This window comes from Peromyscus eremicus, chromosome 19, assembly GCF_949786415.1.
Source record: "Peromyscus eremicus chromosome 19, PerEre_H2_v1, whole genome shotgun sequence".
NCBI lineage: Eukaryota > Metazoa > Chordata > Mammalia > Rodentia > Cricetidae > Peromyscus > Peromyscus eremicus.
In genome coordinates this window covers 68,047,647-68,066,467 of record NC_081435.1, presented here as the reverse complement: position 1 = coordinate 68,066,467, position 18,821 = coordinate 68,047,647, and the positions used below count along the sequence as shown (strand labels likewise).

Below are 18,821 nucleotides of genomic sequence, written 5' to 3'. Positions count from 1 at the left end.
CTGGGGTCGCAGAGATCCCAGCTGGGGAAACTTGATTCACACTGGTGAGAGTTAAGGATGGGGCGGGGAAGGACCGTCAGAACTGGGCAAAGAAACCACCCTAGGATGAAGTGAGGCTACTACTTTGGAGAGCAGACATGGCCCTGCTTCTACCTCGGGAAGGCAAGACCACTCGTTAAGGTGAAGAGCAAACCTATGACATGAAGTTTGAGGGTCTTGCGCCCTCTCAAGTGGGTGGGGTCGTAGGTGCCGCTCACTAAGTAAGGGGTTAGCCGGCTGGCCGCAAGTGGTCCAGGCTTCTAGATGCTTCTCAAGCTTGTGGCCAAATGTTGCATTCTGACAAGAGTTCTACTTTAGAAAAATGCCTTGGGAAATCGAAGAAGATCTGCCAGATTTCAAGCTGCTTCTTCCAGGTGAAGAATATATGCTGGGATCTGCCCTGACCTGGTAGGGCCAGAAGGATGACATGCCCCAGACCCTCTGTCACGACCCTTTGTGTCCCTTCAAAGGAGCCAGTACAATAACTTTTAAAACATGTAGGCTCCTGCAGGTGTCTTTGGAACACCCTTTAAAGGGTGGCTGGCTTTTCAGCAGGGGATTAAGATAACCTGACCTGTGGACAATGGAACCTGGGAGTCATGTCTCCTCATTCCTTTTTGGCTCCGAAGTTGTTACTTAAAATTACTGAACGGAGCTGGACCCTTGCGGGGGCTGGGGCACTCCTATTTACAAGGGCAGCCATCCTTTCCACAGGCACTTGGAAGGAAACATTAGCTTCCTGTGAGACTCTGATGAGTGTCAGGCAGGGGCAGCAGTTCCCCGAGAGTCAGCCCTGGACACCTTGCTTATCTTCGAACTCAAGACTCATGAATTCAGCACAAATTGATTTGAATTTTCAGAGCTCAACGTCCTGGGTAGAGAGTATTGTGTGAACTTTGAACCAAAGGGGGCAGGCATTGCTTGTATCACGACATCGCCTTCAAGTTTAAAGAGGCCCAAATGTGGCCGAGGATGTCTCAGTGTTCACAGGAGGGGCTCTTGCTACAAGGAAAGTTAGCAGTGTGTTTGTTGTGGTTTGAGTTGTGAGTTTCCTGACGCTTATTTCCATACACATTCGTCACTTTTTTTTTTTTTTAAAGGCGTTTAAAGCCTACATTTCTTTAATTGTAGAGTTACTGTCCCATTGCTCGGTAAGAAATCTTCCCTTCGAAGCTGAAGTCCTAGGTGTAATCTCAGCATCTGAAAAACTAAAACAAGAGGATTGCCATGCGTTTGAAGCTAGCCTGGGCAACAAAGCAAGGACCAGGCGGGCCTTGGGCTATAGTATAAGACCTTGAGTCAACAAAGCAAAACACACAAAGGGAGGGTATACAAAAGGAAAAGCCACTGTGTGTGTGTGTGTGTGTGTGTGTGTGTGTGTGTGTGTGTGTGTGTAGGGGAGGGGGGTTCATTTCTTGTGTAACCTGCCTAGAGAAGGAAGTTTGAAAGTGTCCCTGCTGAATCAGTGGGTTGGAAGCAATGATGCCCTTTGATCAAATCATATTGGTCTATTGGTCGTCGTGTTGTGTAGAAAGAATGTGTATGTACCTGGGCTAACCAGAAACTGTGATCCAGTCCCGAGACAGGGAAACCCACACAGGCGAAGGGAACTGCACACAGCAGGTCAGTGTTGGCCATTGCTGAGGGCCATGGGGAAACACCCTGTTCTGGAGCAGGCCTTGACCTGGGCACTAGCTGCTCTCTAAGGTCTTCCCATTCCAGCTGGATGGAAGCTCACCAGGCCCAGCCATTTCTGAAGGCCTTGTTGCTCTGCTCTGAAGAACTCCAAGAAACACAAGCCTGTAGGTAGCCACCGCGTCAGAATTGCCTCACACAACGCCCCACGGGCTCTCCGGAGCTGAACAAAGCTTGCCCTGTTCTCCAGCCATTTAGCTTCATGGCATTGTTTCCTAATCCAGATTAGAAAATGCTGCAGCCTTGTACCCTGCTTCATCACACCCAGTACTAGGGCTGGCCCATTAACATCTTGCAGATTTGGGAGGAAGTGGTCCAAGCTAAACACTTCTATCAAAACTGGAGTATCTGCCGAACTGGCAAACCAAGCTTCATACCATATAGAGGATAGGCAAGGGGCCTGGCAGACGCACACAGGAGCATTTCATAAGTAGTTGTGTTGACTGACTCCTGTGTTAGTGAGCAGACAAGGAGGGAGCCAGACCAGCCCCTGAGAGAAAGGCCCAGTGGGCTTCCTCCCTAGGGTCCCAGCATCTGGGGGCATGTGGGCAGGAGAAGCCAGGTGCTTTGCAACTTTAGCAAAAAGCTTTATTCAAAATTGGACAAGAAGGGCTGTTAGGTGTGTGTAACTGGGGAAAAGGTGGCTAAAGGGAGATCGAGGTTTCTCCACAGAAAACAGAACTTCCATTTCCCCGGAGGTCAGCAGAAAAGCAAACTAAAACAAAACAATGCTCCAACGTGCATCTCAAAGTGAGAACTATTATTAGAAACTAAATCAGGCCAGACTGAACTATAGTTTATCACGGGAGAAAACCAGCTATTGGAACAGGGTCCTAGGAGAAGTGGCAGCCCACGTGAGGCCCAAGTTAGCCTCCGGAAAAAGCCATCCCCCAGGGCCCAGGGCTGCAGGGCAAGAAGACACAGAGGACACTTCCATCTGGAGGCAGATATGGAGGGACGCAGACCTCCCTCCTCCTTTCCTTCCTGCCTCGCTTTCGGGTTCTGAGACTGGCCTCTCCTGCCCTAGCCACCATTTTCCTGGTACTCCAGATGTTGGTTCATGTGGTGCCAAGACACCGGGAAAGTTCGAACAAAAAGCTGGGAGAAACAGGAAAAGATGGATGGGGCTCCACAGGCCCAGCCTTTTCCTTCTGATTGCGGTGTGCACCGCACTGTCTGAGTGGGTAACGCCCAGCACCCACTCAGCCTTTGGGAGCTTTGAAGTCACCCCCTACTAGAACATGAGTGTGTAGAGTGTCTTAGTGCTGAAAGACTGAGGTCGTTGGTGCACGAAAACACGCTCTGCTTTGAGTGAGGTGGCCACCATGGGTAAACTTGAATGGTGTGTAAGCAACTGTGTTCTGGGACTTGACCTGAATAGAGGAAAGCGCAACCCTCAGGAACCCCCACCCCCATTTTCCTGTCACTTTCAGGTAATTTCTTTAGTAAAAGCGGGGCCAGAAAATCTCAACACCCCCCACCCCCACCGCCCCGCGCGCAGCGTTTACTGTTAGAAGTTGCAAAGCTCTGAGGTGAGCTCTGGGATGCCTCCCTGCAGGTGGGTCTTCGCCAAGCATTCTGCTCAAGACCCAACCTGGAGGAAGCCCTAGACAGATCAGGAGAGGCCATGTTTTGAAACTCTATGTATATATTTTTTTCTTTTCCTTTCTTTTCGAACTTTTGAACTAATCCAGTAGCCTTGGTCTTTTTCCTGGTGCAGGGAAACAGCAAGACCCAGGGCACCTCCTTCGGCTGTGGACTGCGCACCACGCTGAACAGGAACCAGGGGACCAGCTGCGAGGCCCGGCGGCGGGTCCAGGACGCAGCTCCAGCCCCGCCGGCCCTGCGCTCGGGTCCGGAACAGCCGCGCAGCCGGGCCTAGGCTGTTGCGCTCGCCTTGCGGTGGCCGGCTGTGCCGAGGTTGGGGCGCAGACACCGGGGCTGCTTGCGGGGGGGGGGGGGGGTGCTGAGTTTCGGCGGGGAGAGGGTGTCCTACGGGAGACCGAGGTCCCAAGGGGAGGCGGGGACCCGCAGGAGCTGCACGGGATCCTGCTGGGACCAGGCATCCTGTTGAGGGGCGGGGATGTCCCTCGGACCGCGCGGTCCTGCGGGCGCGAGTGGAGCCCAGGCTGCGCTCGGGCTCGCGCGCCGAGTTTATTTAAAACTCGGAAGCCGGCGGCCGCGAGCAGCTTGTTTATGTAAACCCGGAAACACCCGGGGGGACAGGGGCGGGACCGGGGCGGGAGGCCGGGGAGGGGACAGGGGAGGGGACAGGAGGCGGGGGCCGCGTCACGCCGGGGACGCGCGCGAGCGCCGGGCGCACCAGTGCCGCGCGACCCCGACATGACCGGGCTGGAGCAGGACCCGGAGTTCGACTTCGATTTCCTCTTCGAGTTCGATCAGAGCGGCGGGGGCGCCGCGGCCGCAGGTGGGTCCGGCGGGGGGCGGCGGGCGCCTGCACCCCGCCGTGGGCCTGAGTTTGCTGAGGTCGCCAGTGCCCGCCCCAACCTGGCAGCAGCCGGGACCCCGGGCCGCCGCCCTGTGCGGCCAGGAGCGTCGCAGACCAAGTTGCTGCCGGCCGCGAGGAGGCGGGAGGCCACCTGTGGGGCGAGCTTGCCACGCTCACCCGCCGGGGCACTTCCTGGCATCGGAGCACCCGGCCCCGGGAGAGGGCTCACCCCTCCTTCCAGGAGGCCCTTACCCGAGGGGAGGCTGTGTCCGGCGCAGGAGTTGGACCTCGTAGTCCGGGGACAGATGGTCAGCGGCGCTGCCAGAGGGCGGTCGGAAGCCGCCCTTTCTGAGAGCCCGGCTGCTACCGCTGGGCCCCGGGGACCTGGAGCCAGGAGGCCCGGTCCTGTGCTGACCGCCACCGCAGCTTCCTCAGCAGGAAGGCTCCACCACTTGGGTTTTCAGTCCACACCTCAGCAACAGAACCTGTCTTTCATTTTCTCTTCTCTCTGTCGAAAGTAAAGCTTTCAGCTAGGCCAACAATCAATGTGCTGTTTCCCCAAACTTGATTCTCCTAAACGATGACCGCCCATGTCTTGTTCCAGCCCCCCTCCTAGTCGTTTGGCTCTTTTCTTCATCTGACTTTCTGTTCCAAGTTGCACACAGCCCCCAGACAGCGTCTGTGCTTTCCTTGGGATCTGCATCCCAGACATGTAAGGACAGAACAGACAGGACACTTGCAGCGCACCTCTGAAATGAGCGTGTCGTATTTCCGTAACATCCACTACCCTTTTTTAAAAAGTTCAACATCTTGTTCGCCTTTGAAGATGAGTGCTCCAACTCGGCTGTCACCACCCAGCAACTATCATCTGCCCCCACCCCCAACACACACCCCAAACCTTTTCTGATAGGTTTGTTTTCTTCTTCCAAGTCCCGGGTTACAGGCTTGTGGGGGTCAGTGGCATCCAAGGCAGGCAGAATCTGAAGAAAGGCAACGGCTGGGAAGAGATCCGGGGCTGGAAGTGGAAACCCTTGATCTCTCTTGGCCGTGTTGCTTTGGGGAAGTTAGATTTGGTGGCTGTGGCAGTGCATGGGGCATTCTTGAGCTCTCTCCAGAACTCTCAAGCTCCAGGCTAGAGCCTATTCCTGACCTTTTCTCAGGGTGTCCATGCTGGATTTGGATGAGTGGGGGTCACTATGGTTCTGGTTACCCTATGAAGCCCTTAGCTCCTGTCTCTTTAGGGATAAAGCCATGGGGTTGAGTGTAGCCTTTCTGGGCTCCCCAAGCTGCCTGCTATTTGGGTAAGGCTTCACTGCCTTCCAGTGACGCCCTTGTTGGCTCTGAATAGACAACTGGCTACAGACCCAACAATAGGAACAGGGACAAGGCTCCAGAACCTCATGGTGGCCTGTGGACTGCTTGGGGAAGAGTATCCTCTGGCTGTTGTCATACCTTTTTACCTCAAGGGAGGATGCAAAGTTGATAGTCATTTCCCCAGACCTAGGCTGAGAATCTTTGAGGGCAAGGGTGTGTGCGTTCTTGCTCGGGCAGACGGTTAGTGGATCTCAGCAAGATCAGCACCTCCCCCCACCAGGATCTTTGACTCCTAAGTGGACACAGCAGCTCTTCACTTGTGTCTTTCCATTTTGGGACACATAATGCCAAAGTTAAGATCCATCCAGGACCATTCAGGAAGGAACACAGGATGACAGTTTCGGCTGTTACTCATGAAGAAGACACTGAGTAGGGGCTCTGGAGAGCCCCAGGATCCCTTCTGGCCTGGGAAGCAGGTGGCTCCTTGAACTTTGAGTGGCAAGTGGGTTTAGGTCACATCCTCCCCTCATGCCTGTGAGGGAGCCTTGCTTTTGATGTTTTTTTTTTTTTTTTTTTTTCTCTGAAGTAGAGTAAAAAGGTGAAGTCTTGTGTCTCACTACAGCTCAGGCTAGATGTGGCCATGACAATACAGTGTCCCTGGAGCAGGGTGCTCCCTAGAGCTGCATGGAGGTGCAGGGATGTGCCTGGGGATGTCCCTGTGAATCGTGGGTCACCGCCTCAGTGAAGCTGAGGTGCTGCATCTAAGACCAGCACCTGCAGGCTGCAGGTCACAGGCCACTGGAGAGAGCTCTGGGCAAGGGAGGCCACCCTGGGAAGAACTCTCCCTTTTACAGTGTTGAGAGAAGGTACTGGAAGGCATTCTACATGTACAATATATGTTACATTTCTCTGTGTGTGTGCACACACACACACACACACACACACGTGCGCATGCGTGTGTAAGAAAGAGAGAGTGGGGAGAGAGAGAGACTGACTTGGACTTTTCTCTCTTATTACCAATATCATAATTGCATTTTATTAATTATCCAATTACATTATTTATATTACACAGTCATATGGAGTTACTAAACTCTCCAGTCCCTACTGGAAGGTAGAAAGAACTTTATATCACCTGGAATGGGTCTAAACGTAGGTTCAGTAATAAGTAAACAATTCTGAGATCAACTGCAAAGTAATGTTTGAGTTTTATATATCATACTGATCAACGAATTCACGTTTTTTTTTTTTGAAGGACATGGTTACCCCAGAACAAGGGGACACAGTCCCCCACACACACATTCACCTGTAGAGGTGGGCTGCAATGGGCCTAGGCATGTCCACATTGTTGCTCCCATCAAGTACCCATCCTATTAGTCCTTACCAGACTCTTCGGAGGGAATGATTGTGCCTGGTGCTTTATTTCCAAAGTGCTCAGCAGGGGCCAGAGGTAGACATACAATAGCCATTTGTGAGGAGAGGAGAGGAAAGAGTATTTTAAAGTAAGCAGCCTAGGGCAGAACGGGACTTTCAAGCAATACTCCCTTCCAGTATCGGGCACCTTCTGTCTCCACCCTGCCAACCAGTGGGCCAGCCTCAGCTTTTGGGGAGAAGGCAGGGCCATAGACTTGCTCTGGGGCTCAGGAAATAGCTGCTTTGCTTGTCAGCTGGGAGGCGGGTGTGCCGCTTCCCGCCCCAGGGCTCCTGTTTTGTAAGTTATTTTGGCCTGGTCGCTTAGCTCTGTCTCCGTGGCAACTCAAGAGGAAACTGGCCAAGGCCCTGGGCCCAGACAGCTCTGCCCACCGGCTTCAGGCTTAAAAAGTGTTCCAGTGGAAAGGGGGCTTTGCTGCCATGGGATTTGGAAGAGCTGTTATTCTCGAGTGTTTTCTGCTGAGGGGAGTAACTTCTCTTTTCCCACATGTAGGGGAGCCCATGTGGGTCTGTCAGTTCCCACCATAGGAATCCATGGGAGGAGTGGGCCTTGCCCCAGGAGAGCCCTGAGTATGCTAAGACTTGATGTTTTTGGAAAAGGACTTCAGTCTTTGCTGTGAGCAGCCTCACTGCGTTCAAGTTCTATGGATGTTTTTATCAACGACAAACTTGTCCGTGTGAGCAGGATATGTTAGCTCTGTATCAGGTTTTCAAAGGAAGCCCGTGGCTATGCAGGAGCACCTTGGAAAACAGAACAAGTGAAAGCAATGTTTTAGTACGCACCTGAGGGGATGTTGGAGGTCTTCGAGGAAAGATGTGGACCCAGGCTGGACACAGGCCCCTTAAGCATGCTGGGGTGAGCTTATTTGTGGATCATTGGGTGACATTTTCTGTTGCTTCAGCAAGTCCAGTTCTCTGCCCTGTAAATCTCCCTTCGGCACATCGTTGCAATGACAGTGCTCCAGAACCTGTTGCTGTCTGTCACTTCACAGGACTGATCCAGTCGTTGCCACGCGGTCCTCACTAGGTAGCACCATCCAACATGCTAAGTAAACAGCAGGGACTAGGCTGCCCCGTACTGTTGTGTTTTCCTTTGGCTCATCCCTAAGTGTGGAAACTTGCAGCCTCACCCGTCCCCTGCAGGCTCTCTTGCGTGTAGAAAGACCAGGGTGGGCAGGCATCTGGAGCACAGGACCTGGTTGGCAGGCTCTCGCCGGTTCTATTTCTAGCGTCAAGTCCTGCAGGGCATGCAGCCCTGGGCAAGGCTAAAGGGGTGTTCCTTAAAACGAAAGGTGAAAGTTGGCTGTGATGGGTCGTGCCCTGTGCTTGTGAGCCGTGAGTTCTGGGGGTGGCTGTGAGAGCCACGCTTATGGGACAGCATCACATACGTGTGGTGTGGCAGACACACAGCATTGCCTTCACTCGCTTCAGACAAAAATGCCACGTGCTCTGAACCGGAGTACCTACAGAGTGATTTCACAGCAGGTGCCATAGGTCGCCTGGTGGGAAGGAAACAGGCATTCTCCTGCAGCATGTCTTAAAAGGAGATAGGCCAAGTGCTGCCATGGAGTGCACTATTCAGAAGTAATGCTTGGGTACAGCTGAAGTAAATCCTACCACAGAATCAGAATGTTTTGGTCAATACTGGCTTGTTGATTTGCTGAGGCTGGTAGGAGGCGGCCAGCCCCAAGAACTCTGGATTTGCCCAGCGTTGCCTGGACCCCCATCACGTCCATGTGGAGTTCTGCATGCAGCAGCGTGACTGAGAGAAGTGAGCAAGGACCTGGCGATCTGTGGCACCTGCAGAGGATGGCCATGCCTTCATTACATTTTATTATGTAATAGAGAGGATGCTGTGAGAGGTCTTTGCTTTCGATTATGCTTTTCTTACTGGGGTGTCCTGCACCTCAGTTTAGTGACCCATTCAGCAAAAGCCAGGCTGCCAGGCACAACAGCGTCTGATGTTACATAATCGGTCCTGACATCTCAGGGTTGGTAAGGAAGTTACTGGGAAGCTTGGTGTCCTTATAGCCGCTCTAGAGCAACCCCTGTGCATAGGTGGAAGTTAGTGCAGGTGGAGGGCTAGCCCTGCCCCACAGGCCCAGGCTTTGTAGCAAGAGGAAGCTGAAGTCAGCCGCCCACCATGGAGCCAGTGGGCACGTTGACTCCAGAGGATTCAGAGAGGCAGACACACCTCTCACAGACAGGCGTTTAAGCTTTCATTCTGGAGACTGACCGAGGAAACCCGTGTGTAGGTTAGTTGGTTTTGTTTTAACATGGTTTTGAAAAAGGCGCTCGTGTAGCCCCAGGCTAGTTTCTAACTCACTATGTAGCCAAGAGAGCTTCTAATTCATGATCCTCCTGCCTCTACCTCCTGAGTGCTGGCCTCACAGGTGTGCCTGGTTTATGTGTTGCTAGGCATTGAACCCAAGGCTTCTCAAATGCCCGTCAAGTGCTTAGTTACTGAGCTATATTCTAACTCTGTTCTGTTTCTTAATTAGTGTTTTATGGATTTCTCTTTGCCCTGTTGAATCCTATTTTATTAAACATTTTGGTTTAAGTAAAGGCCCCTCCTGTAATGTCCTTGGGCCCATGTGCCATGTTCCACAACTTCCTCTTCCTCTGCATCTGAGCCCAGAATGAGAAAAGCTCCTTCTTCCTCCTTCTCCGGGCTTTAGAAAACCTATTGCTAAGTCAGCCCCAAGGAGACGAGCAGATTTGCCATATCATCTGCCCTCTGCCTGCTGCCCAGCCTTTTCTTCTGGAATCTTCCAGTTCCGCAGGCAGCTGGGGCCCTGGCCTCCACACTGCAGGGGTGTCAAGGGAGGACTGAGGAGAGCCCAGGACTTACTTGGCTTGTTGTTAGGAGTTTCTAGAGAACTCTTCAAATTTTCCTTCCCACCAAAAGAAGGTGGTCAGCTGCAGGGCCAGCCCTGGCCTGGAGTTCACAGGATTCTTTCATTTGGGAGACAGAGAACACAGGAGCCAGGTCCTGCCCAGTTGCAGGTAGGCCTCCTTCGGAGTCTGGCAGCTCAAGGCAGTGGAGGGCTGGCCTGGGCCTTCAGGCCACACCTCTGTGTGGAGACCTGGGCAGTCACTGGGCTCAGCTTCCCCAGGGTGTGCACAGCTGCTCTGATGTCAGTGTTTCCCATTAGCCTGAGTCTCACACTTCTTTGTCTTCCGGAGTTGGGTTCCGTTAAGATGAAAGATTTATTTATTTTATGTGTGAGTATTTTGCCTACATGTATAGATATGCACCACATGTGTGTTTGGCACCTATGGAGGTCAGAAGAGGGCATTAGATCCCCTGGAACTAGAGTTACAGGTGGTTGTGAACCACCATGTGAATGCTGGGAATTGAACCCAGGTCTTCTGTAGGAGCAACACGTATTCCTGACCACCAAGCCATCTCTCCAGTCTTGAAAGCCTATTCCTCTTGAGTGTTATGTTACTGGCAGGCTTCCCACAGTGCAGAGATCTCCAGACACATGTGGCAGCATAATGTTGGCAAGACTTGACTTCCCAAGCAGATTAGCTGGCTGCTCAGGGCTGGGGCCCGTGAAGCCATCTCACCTAGGTTCTGTCTGGGCAACCCATGGCACCCACATGGGTATGGTTGCCACCATTCTCAGGATGTGTATACCTCAAGCACCTTTGTTCAGAGGTGGTGCCTCTGGCAGAAGCTTGCCTTGCCACACTGCTCCACGCATCTGCTGCAGGCTGTGCGCTGGGATTTGGACCCTTCTGGACCCCTGGTGGTAGCAAGGCTCAGAAGGCTGGAGAGCAGAGCACAAATGACCTCATCCTCAAGGCCCTTTGAGTGATGAGCAGGTAGGGTTATGAAGGACCCACCCGTCTGTGGGTGGCAGGCAGTGAGTCTGTGATTTCTAAAGATGACCAGAAGGGGCCTGGCTGAATGTGAGCAAAGTGATGACTACTAGAGAAACTTCCAGAAGGGGGCATGTTTCAGAGGATGTAATACATCAGGGAGCACCTAGCCAGAAATCCAAGTTCAGAGGTGAAGCCGAGTCTTCTTTCAACTTGTAACTGACTGTAAGACCCCAACACTGGTAAAGGTGTTGTTGAAATCAGTTACTGAAACTCCTACCCTGTTAATCTACCATTTCCTCCTCCCTTTTACCAGTATTCTAATTAGCAATGACACGGTGACATTTTGGGGTTCCCCACCTTACACTCCTGGCTTTGGTTGACTAGTTAAGACCTGAATTCTTATCTGAAGATGGGCAGATCCTGGCCCCACCTCCTTAGCTGTTGAACATTGAGTGTGCTTTCCCCCAGAAAGTTCTAGATTGTAAAGTGCTGCACCAGCTGAGGGAGATCTCTATAGCAGCATCTTTCCTTGTGTCCACCACCTGTCTGGGACAACAAAGGACAGGATGCATAGAGAATCTCCCTCCTCCCTCAGCCTCCTCCTCTTCCTCCCTCCTTGCCTCCCTTCTCCTTTGGCCAGGATGAATCTTTAGACAGTCTCTGGCAGAGGCAGGAGAGGAGACAGCTTCTGGACATAGGCATCTATTAGTGCTGCTCCCACGTGGGGTCCCTGGTAACCTGCTCCAGACTTCTCTGCTGGTCACCTCGCAGAGGAGCCGGAACATCTGTTTCACTGACCAGCTTTTGGTCTTTAGGCTTGATTTTTCCCACTTGAACTTGTTCATACCTCTACCGACTGGGCCCTTCGGGGCTAGTGTTCTTTCTCATTATGTGCTATGGACAGTCTGTACATCCCCCCATCAGTCTTCCCCACGGCTGCACTTGGGGTACTGCGGGTGGCCGGCCTCTGTCCAAGGCTTCGAGGCACAGCTGGACATGGAGGCTTACTGACAGTGAACAGCTCTGCACTTTTGTCGAGTGCTCACGGAGACAGCGTGAGCTTAGGAACTCAGCAAAGGCCTTCTCTAAGACCCAGATGACACCAACCACCAGTCCTGTCTCCTCAGAAGCGTTGTCTTCTCTAGAAAGTGGCTTTGGAGCAATTTAGAACAGTATCATTTTCAGTGTTAGGCTCCAGCTTCTCGAGGCATGGCATTCAGACCGGGCAATGGTGCTTTCGTATGACAAGGACCCTCCAACCATGGTGTTGGCGGGAAGGTCCACCCCACACAAATACAGCTTCCTGCTTCGGGTTGCTCCTGATTCCTCTAGCTGTCCCTTGTTCCTCTTTGTCCCAGTTCTAGCCTTTCCAGAGGGCCACTGTGACTCAGGAATTAATCACTGTCCTCTCAGTGGATTCTGGACTGGGACCCTTGTCTGCCTCATAAAGAGGCGGCTGTGTTGCCGGAGGGATGGTGAACTACCTTGGTGGTAGAAGACTGGAGTAAGCAATAGTGGAAACTTTCTATCCTACCTGAGACCTGGCCCGCTCCTCCTTGAAAATTTCCTGAGGTTTGGCTGGTACTCTGAGACCCCAGCCTTCCTGGAGTTTTCCCTTCTTGGTTTCTGAGCCAGGGATCAACAGAGAATGTCCTTGAGCACACTGTCTCCCAGCGGGGCACGGGAGCTTGGTGTGGAGTGAGGATTTCCTTGGGCTGATTTCCATTATTCAGAGACCTGGAGATGCTTGTCTCCAGACACACGTGAATGGCTCTGGGATGCTGAGAACCATTTCTGACGAGAAATCCAGAAGCAGGGCTTTCCTGTTAATTGTAATAATGATTTTTTAAAAAGTGTTTATCAAGATATAAATAGCACATAATGATTCTGAGATCCAGTTGTGCCTTAGAATCATCTGTTTTGTTTTAGAAGTTCTGGAAGGTAGATTTCTAGGTACCAGCCAGGCTCAGGGAGCCATAAAAGCAACTTCAGAATTCACATTTTCATCCATTCTTCTGGGTGTGCTTTTTGCTTCCGAGCATAGAGGCTGCTTGATAGTTATTTGCCAATAAAAACCTAAATATAAACCTATTATTGCCTGGGTCCCTATGTCTAAAGCATATGCCTTCTTTGACCTATACATCTGTCATTATTCCTTCCTCCCTCCATAACCTATCCAGCCACTGTCCATCCTTCTGTCATTCATCTGCCACTCATGCATCTGTCTGTCCACCCATAAAATGAAATGAGCACCTGGCTTGGAACTCAAACTCCTCCTGCCTTGCTCAGCCTCTGAAATGCTGGAATTAACAGAAGTGCCTCGCTGTGTCTGGCTCTGCAGACAGCCATGAACCAGTAGGCTAGAGCATGGCTTCTACTGGTCAGAGGGATGGATAGATAAAAGTGCATGTTAGCTTGTGATGTGCCAGAGAGAGGGAACAGGACCTGGGAGGGGAGGCGAGGGAGGAGGTGGGGGACAAATTGGAGACAATAGCTCAGCTATTGGATTAGAATATGAAATCATTACAGTGGCTGGGGAATGCAGGGTTGACATAGAGAGGACAGTAAGAGACAGCTGTCTGGCATTTGGTGGGGGGACATCTGGCTGAGGAAGGCTGTTGTGCTGGAATCGAGTGAGGTCTGAAGTCAAGCAGGAGGCCTTGGAGGCCTTGGGGCAGCCTGACCTGGGGACACTTCTGGAGGCTACTCCTGGGGCCTGGAGTCCTCAGGGGATGGCTCCAGGTCTTGGCTTCACTGTCTTTGTGAGTATGTACTTGTGACTCACTGGCCTCACCTTTTCTCTTCTTTTCTTCCAGAACACTACAGTTATGCATCCCCTAGCATCGCCTCAACTCTGCCCCTTCCCACACCACACACCTCCTTACCAGCACCATGCCATGACCTCCAGACATCCACCCCGGGCATCTCAGCAGTTCCTTCAGCAAATCATCCCTCGAGTTATGGAGGGGCTGTGGACAGCGGGCCCTCAGGGTACTTTCTGTCCTCTGGAAACACCCGGCCCAATGGGGCCCCGACTCTGGAAAGTCCTCGAATTGAGATCACCTCCTACCTGGGCCTCCACCATGGCAGCGGCCAGTTTTTCCACGACGTGGAGGTAGAAGATGTTCTTCCCAGCTGCAAGCGGTCACCATCCACAGCTACCCTGCACCTGCCCAGCCTGGAAGCCTACAGAGACCCCTCCTGCCTGAGCCCAGCCAGCAGTCTGTCCTCAAGGAGCTGTAACTCTGAGGCCTCCTCTTATGAGTCCAACTACTCCTACCCATATGCATCACCCCAGACCTCTCCATGGCAGTCACCCTGCGTGTCTCCCAAGACCACGGACCCAGAGGAGGCCTTTCCCCGAGGCCTGGGTGCCTGTCACCTTCTGGGATCTCCAAGGCACTCCCCATCCACATCTCCCCGTGCAAGTGTCACCGAGGAGAGCTGGCTTGGAGCGCGTGGCTCCCGGCCCACGTCCCCTTGCAACAAGCGCAAGTACAGTCTCAATGGCCGGCAGCCCTCCTGCTCACCCCACCACTCGCCCACACCGTCCCCACATGGTTCCCCTCGGGTCAGTGTGACCGAAGACACCTGGCTTGGTAACACCACCCAGTACACCAGCTCCGCCATCGTGGCAGCCATCAACGCCCTGACCACTGACAGCACTCTGGACCTGGGTGATGGCGTCCCTATCAAGTCTCGGAAGACAGCTCTGGAGCATGCACCCTCAGTGGCCCTCAAGGTAGAGCCAGCTGGGGAAGACCTGGGCACCACTCCGCCCACCTCTGACTTCCCACCCGAGGAGTTCGCCTTCCAGCACCTTCGGAAGGGTGCCTTTTGCGAGCAGTATCTGTCGGTGCCGCAGGCCCCATACCAGTGGGCGAAGCCCAAGTCTCTGTCCCCTACGTCATACATGAGGTAAGCAGTCTGTGGCTGGGGTTGAGCTGTGTTTGGGGGGGCGTACAGTAGGGATGTTGCTGGGTTAGAGATGTACACTGCCCTGGCTTCTCTCTGGAGATAACGGTATGCTGGTACATGTGGCACTGTCACCACCCACTCTGTTTCTTCTGGTGGCAGTTTCCTACATGTTGTCTCTGTCTGACAGTTCCTTTTCTAAGGACGCCTCCAACCAGATTAGGGGACCCCAGCAGTATTGCTTCACAGATGCTAATTTTTTGGAGGTCGTGTTCACAGGTGCCAGGGGTCAGGGTTGCAGCCCATGGATCCTGGGGCTGTAGTTCTGCTCAGGGTGAGGTGCCTCACACATCACACTTGTGTTTTTTTAATAAGCCCGGTGAGGCAGCCATCCTCCTGTGTGTTCTGCCTGCTGCGTGCCCACTTCCTCTCTCTGCCTTAATTGCTATCGCCGTGCTGGGGCAGATGTGGAGCCCTCAGCCCCACAGTCCCCCAGAGCCGCCAGCTCATCAGTGTTCCAGCACAGCCATCGGCTCCCAGGAGACCAGTACATGCTTGCTGGCAGTCTGTGAACAGGGAGCTCGAGCGTGTTACAAAACTCCGGGCTTAAGTTGTTGGCTTTTCTTTTTAACAGGATGCAGGGCTGCTTGCGATTTCCCGGGCCCATTTCACGGGCTCAGTGCTTTTATCTGTCACTAAACAGCCTTCCTGACAGGTGTGCCACTTGTGACGCCTGGCAGGCTGCTTTCTGCTCCAGGGTTTTCACAGGAGGCGTGAAAACATCTCCTCGGGCTGCTGAAAGCACATGTGAAATCAGAGTCTGGTCTGCTTCCGTGAACTGAGACACCTCTGATCCAGGGACCCATCTCATAGCGTGGGCTGTCTAAGACCTGGCACTTCTCTTTTGCCTCCTTCCCATGCCCTTCTCCTCAGGGCAGACTCATGCCCACTTCGGGCATGACCACCTGATATTTGGTACCCTGCTCTCTAGTGACTGTGAGGCCACTAGCTCTAGAATTCAGCTGGAGTTTTTTTTTTGGGAGGGGGTCCTTTCCACACAATGCAACCTCATGGCCATGTGTTACTCCGGGAGATGGAGGGTCAGGCTGGGGGTCACTCCAGGAGATGGAGGGTCAGGCTGGGGGTCACTCCAGGAGGTGGAGGGGCAGGCTGGGAGTCACTCCAGGAGATGGAGGGGCAGGCTGGGAGTCACTCCAGGAGATGGAGGGGCAGGCTGGGAGTCACTCCAGGAGATGGAGGGTCAGGCTGGGGGTCACTCTGGGAGATGGAGGGTCAGGCTGGGAGTGGCACAGCTGAACCTTTCTGTAAGTTGTAGCAAAGGGCAGGTGCACAGGGTCTAAAGTGAGATGGGCCTGTCTTGGGCACAGAGTGTGAGCTGAGGGCAGAAGGGTGGAACAGAGCTATTTCCTGTCTCAGCGCATACAGGCCTCTGTCAGTCTGTCCTGTGTCCTTCCGTCTGTCCTGGGAACACAAAGGGCTGGCAGTTCAAGCCATATCCTCAGAGCATGTCAGGAACAAAATTTATCTAAAATGTGGGAACCTAAAATCCATAAAGAACTGGTGTGTCTACCATACTCTCCTTATGACTTTCATTTAACTGAAACCAAGAGTATTTCAACACTGGCTCTCTTAACTCTCTTGTCATCAGTGTGACAAGTTTGATTTGTGGTCCATGGCCAGGGAAGGTCATTGTCACTCATAGAGACTGAGTGGAACTCCTGAGACCAAGGGCAGGGAAATGTCCTGAAATATAACTGGAGCCATAGCAGTAGGTTAAGATTCAGGTAAGCATGTGGGCGGCCTGCGGGGGCTGCAGTGACAGGAACCACAGGCTGGTGCCTTTCCCACCAGGCACATGCTCTCCCCAGCTCGGGGGCTGGAAGCCGGAGATGAATGTGTGTATGGTCAGCTGGCCCCTTCTGTGACTCTTTCTTGGCTTGCATGTAGCACCATCTTCCACTGTGTTCCTCGGTCATTCCTGTCTTCCTTCCTTTAAGTACCCCAGACCTGGATCTGGGCTCATGCTGGTGACACCAACTTGGTCACCTTTAAAGTTCCTTTCTCCATATCAGTCACCCTCAGAGGTGCTGGGGGCTAAGAGTCCAAGTTGGAACTTTGGGGACACAGATCAACGCTGACTGCCCATCCTACTTTTTCAGGGAAATAGCACAATGTCTCCAAACATGAAATCTGTCCCCATTTTATATTTTTTTGGTTCTTCTCAGAGGTGCCCACAGCAAGTCGGGTATTTCTGGTAGCCCACAGCTGGCTGGCTGCCTGTCCCAGCCTGCTAGTGGCACAGGCCCTGGAAAGGTAGCTGTTTTTTCCTCTACTTAGGAGCATTGACAGGGGCCTGGTGGTCTGTGATCCTATGGTCTTTATCTTGCAGTCTCAGAGCCCCTGGGGTGGCTGTGATTCCATGACATTCCTGTGAGCTAACACAAACACACACCACCCCATCCTGGGGCTTGAAGTTCACCTTTTCCCACTGTTTTGGTTCACCTCGAAATATGTTTCCTGGTCCCTTTGAATGGATTTCCATAAACTCACTAATGGCTGCTCCAGGCAGCTGGAAGCTCTCATGGAGATGAAATGTGGAATGGCTTGACCATCACCATGAAGAAGCCAGACTCCCTCCCCACAGACACTCTTAGTGGACAAGCACAAGGCAGCAGGGACCTAGATGTGCCCCTGAAAGTCTCTGTCCCCACATGTCCCCTAGATTTGGTCCGGAGAGTCTCCCAGTGTGAATCCACCTCCTGCCCTATCCTGGGCATAGTGCCTCCTGAGTCCTTTCAATTCCATCTGGGGATCTTGTTTGTTCTTTTTGGGGTGTCCACTCCGTCTCCTGTTCAGGGTGCTCCAGCCAGTTCCATGGGACTAGGTCAAAGAACGACATGGAATTCTTGGTACCACTGAGGAAGTTACGTTTGTGAAGCTAATGATGATGGCTGGGCTTTCGTGGTTCTAGACGCAGGCTTTAAGTGGATTTTGCTGCGGGAGACTGGCACGGAAGCTGTGGTAACTTTCTAGAGCCTCACTGGTGGCGACAGCAGGGGCAGTTGCCTTCTGTGCAGGTGGAGTCCGTCACCTTTGATGTTGCTGCTAGCTGGGAGTGGGCCGGGAGTGGCCGCGTGGAACAGGTGGACACCAGGGTGCCTGTGTCTGGAGACGCCATTCTCCTTAGGTTGTTCCTCAATGTAGTTTTCAGATCGTGGCCCTTAGGGGATTGTGGGTAGTGAATGTACGTGTGCGTGCCCCCGTGTGCTCATGCATGCACATGTGGAGGTCATAGGGCAGCTTTGGACATCCTCTGTTGCTCTCCACACTTATCTATCTATCTATCTATCTATCTATCTATCTATCTATCTATCTATCTATCTATCTATCTATTTAGTCTTGAGGCAGTGTCTCTCATGAAATCTAAAGCACACCAACCCAGATGATGGGCAGACGAGCCTCAAGGATTTACTCGCTCCCCACCCCCCACCAGTGCTGTGGTTACCCAGCTTTTATGTGAGCACTGGAGATCCCAACTCAGGTTCTCACGTTTTCGTAAACAGCAGGCACCTCACTGACATGCTACCTCCACAGCCGTTTTAAAGGACTTTTGCGTTTGCCCAAAGGGACTAAAGTTTAAACGACTGTTCATCCACCCATTCCGTCCTGAGCCAAACTTCACAGCGTATCTGTGCTGTGTGTCACCACTGGGGTCAGCTCTGCATTGGAGCGTTTTCTTCCCTTCTAGGACAGGCTCCTGGGAAGCATCTTACTGTCCTGACATCCTCAGCCAGCATGATCTCTGGACTTGCCTATAGAAAGGCAAAGTTATGTGACTCATTCAGATAAGAAGGAACTGGTTTGGGGCCAGCGGAAACGTTCTAACTAAGTGTGTGGGCAACATCAGCGGCAGGCTTGCTGAGTTAGGTTGTGATGCACGAGGGCCATTGCTTTCTGAAGAACAGCATTCCCAAGGGGTGGGGCAGGCTTGGCAAGGCTTTGATTCAGGGAGCCGGCTTGGTTGAGATGATAAGAAATGGATACTATGTTCAAATCAGTTCGTGTCAGACCTTGTTTCTTTCAGGTTTTGGCTGTGATGTTGGACGCCTTGATGATAGTAGTGGCTTTG

General features: G+C 52.7%; 1 protein-coding gene across 1 annotated transcript in view; it reads left to right on the top strand.

Annotated features, from left to right (window-relative positions):
- The first annotated feature begins 4,060 nt into the window (after window positions 1–4,060).
- Window positions 4,061–18,821, top strand: part of Nfatc1 (nuclear factor of activated T cells 1) — a 59,848-nt gene continuing 45,087 nt past the window's right edge. Inside the window, exons 1-2 of the mRNA XM_059246526.1 lie at window positions 4,061–4,162; window positions 13,573–14,674. Of these exons, the coding sequence (XP_059102509.1) occupies window positions 4,078–4,162; window positions 13,573–14,674 (1,187 nt within the window). The 5' untranslated portion in view covers window positions 4,061–4,077. The remainder of the gene's footprint in view (window positions 4,163–13,572; window positions 14,675–18,821) is intronic.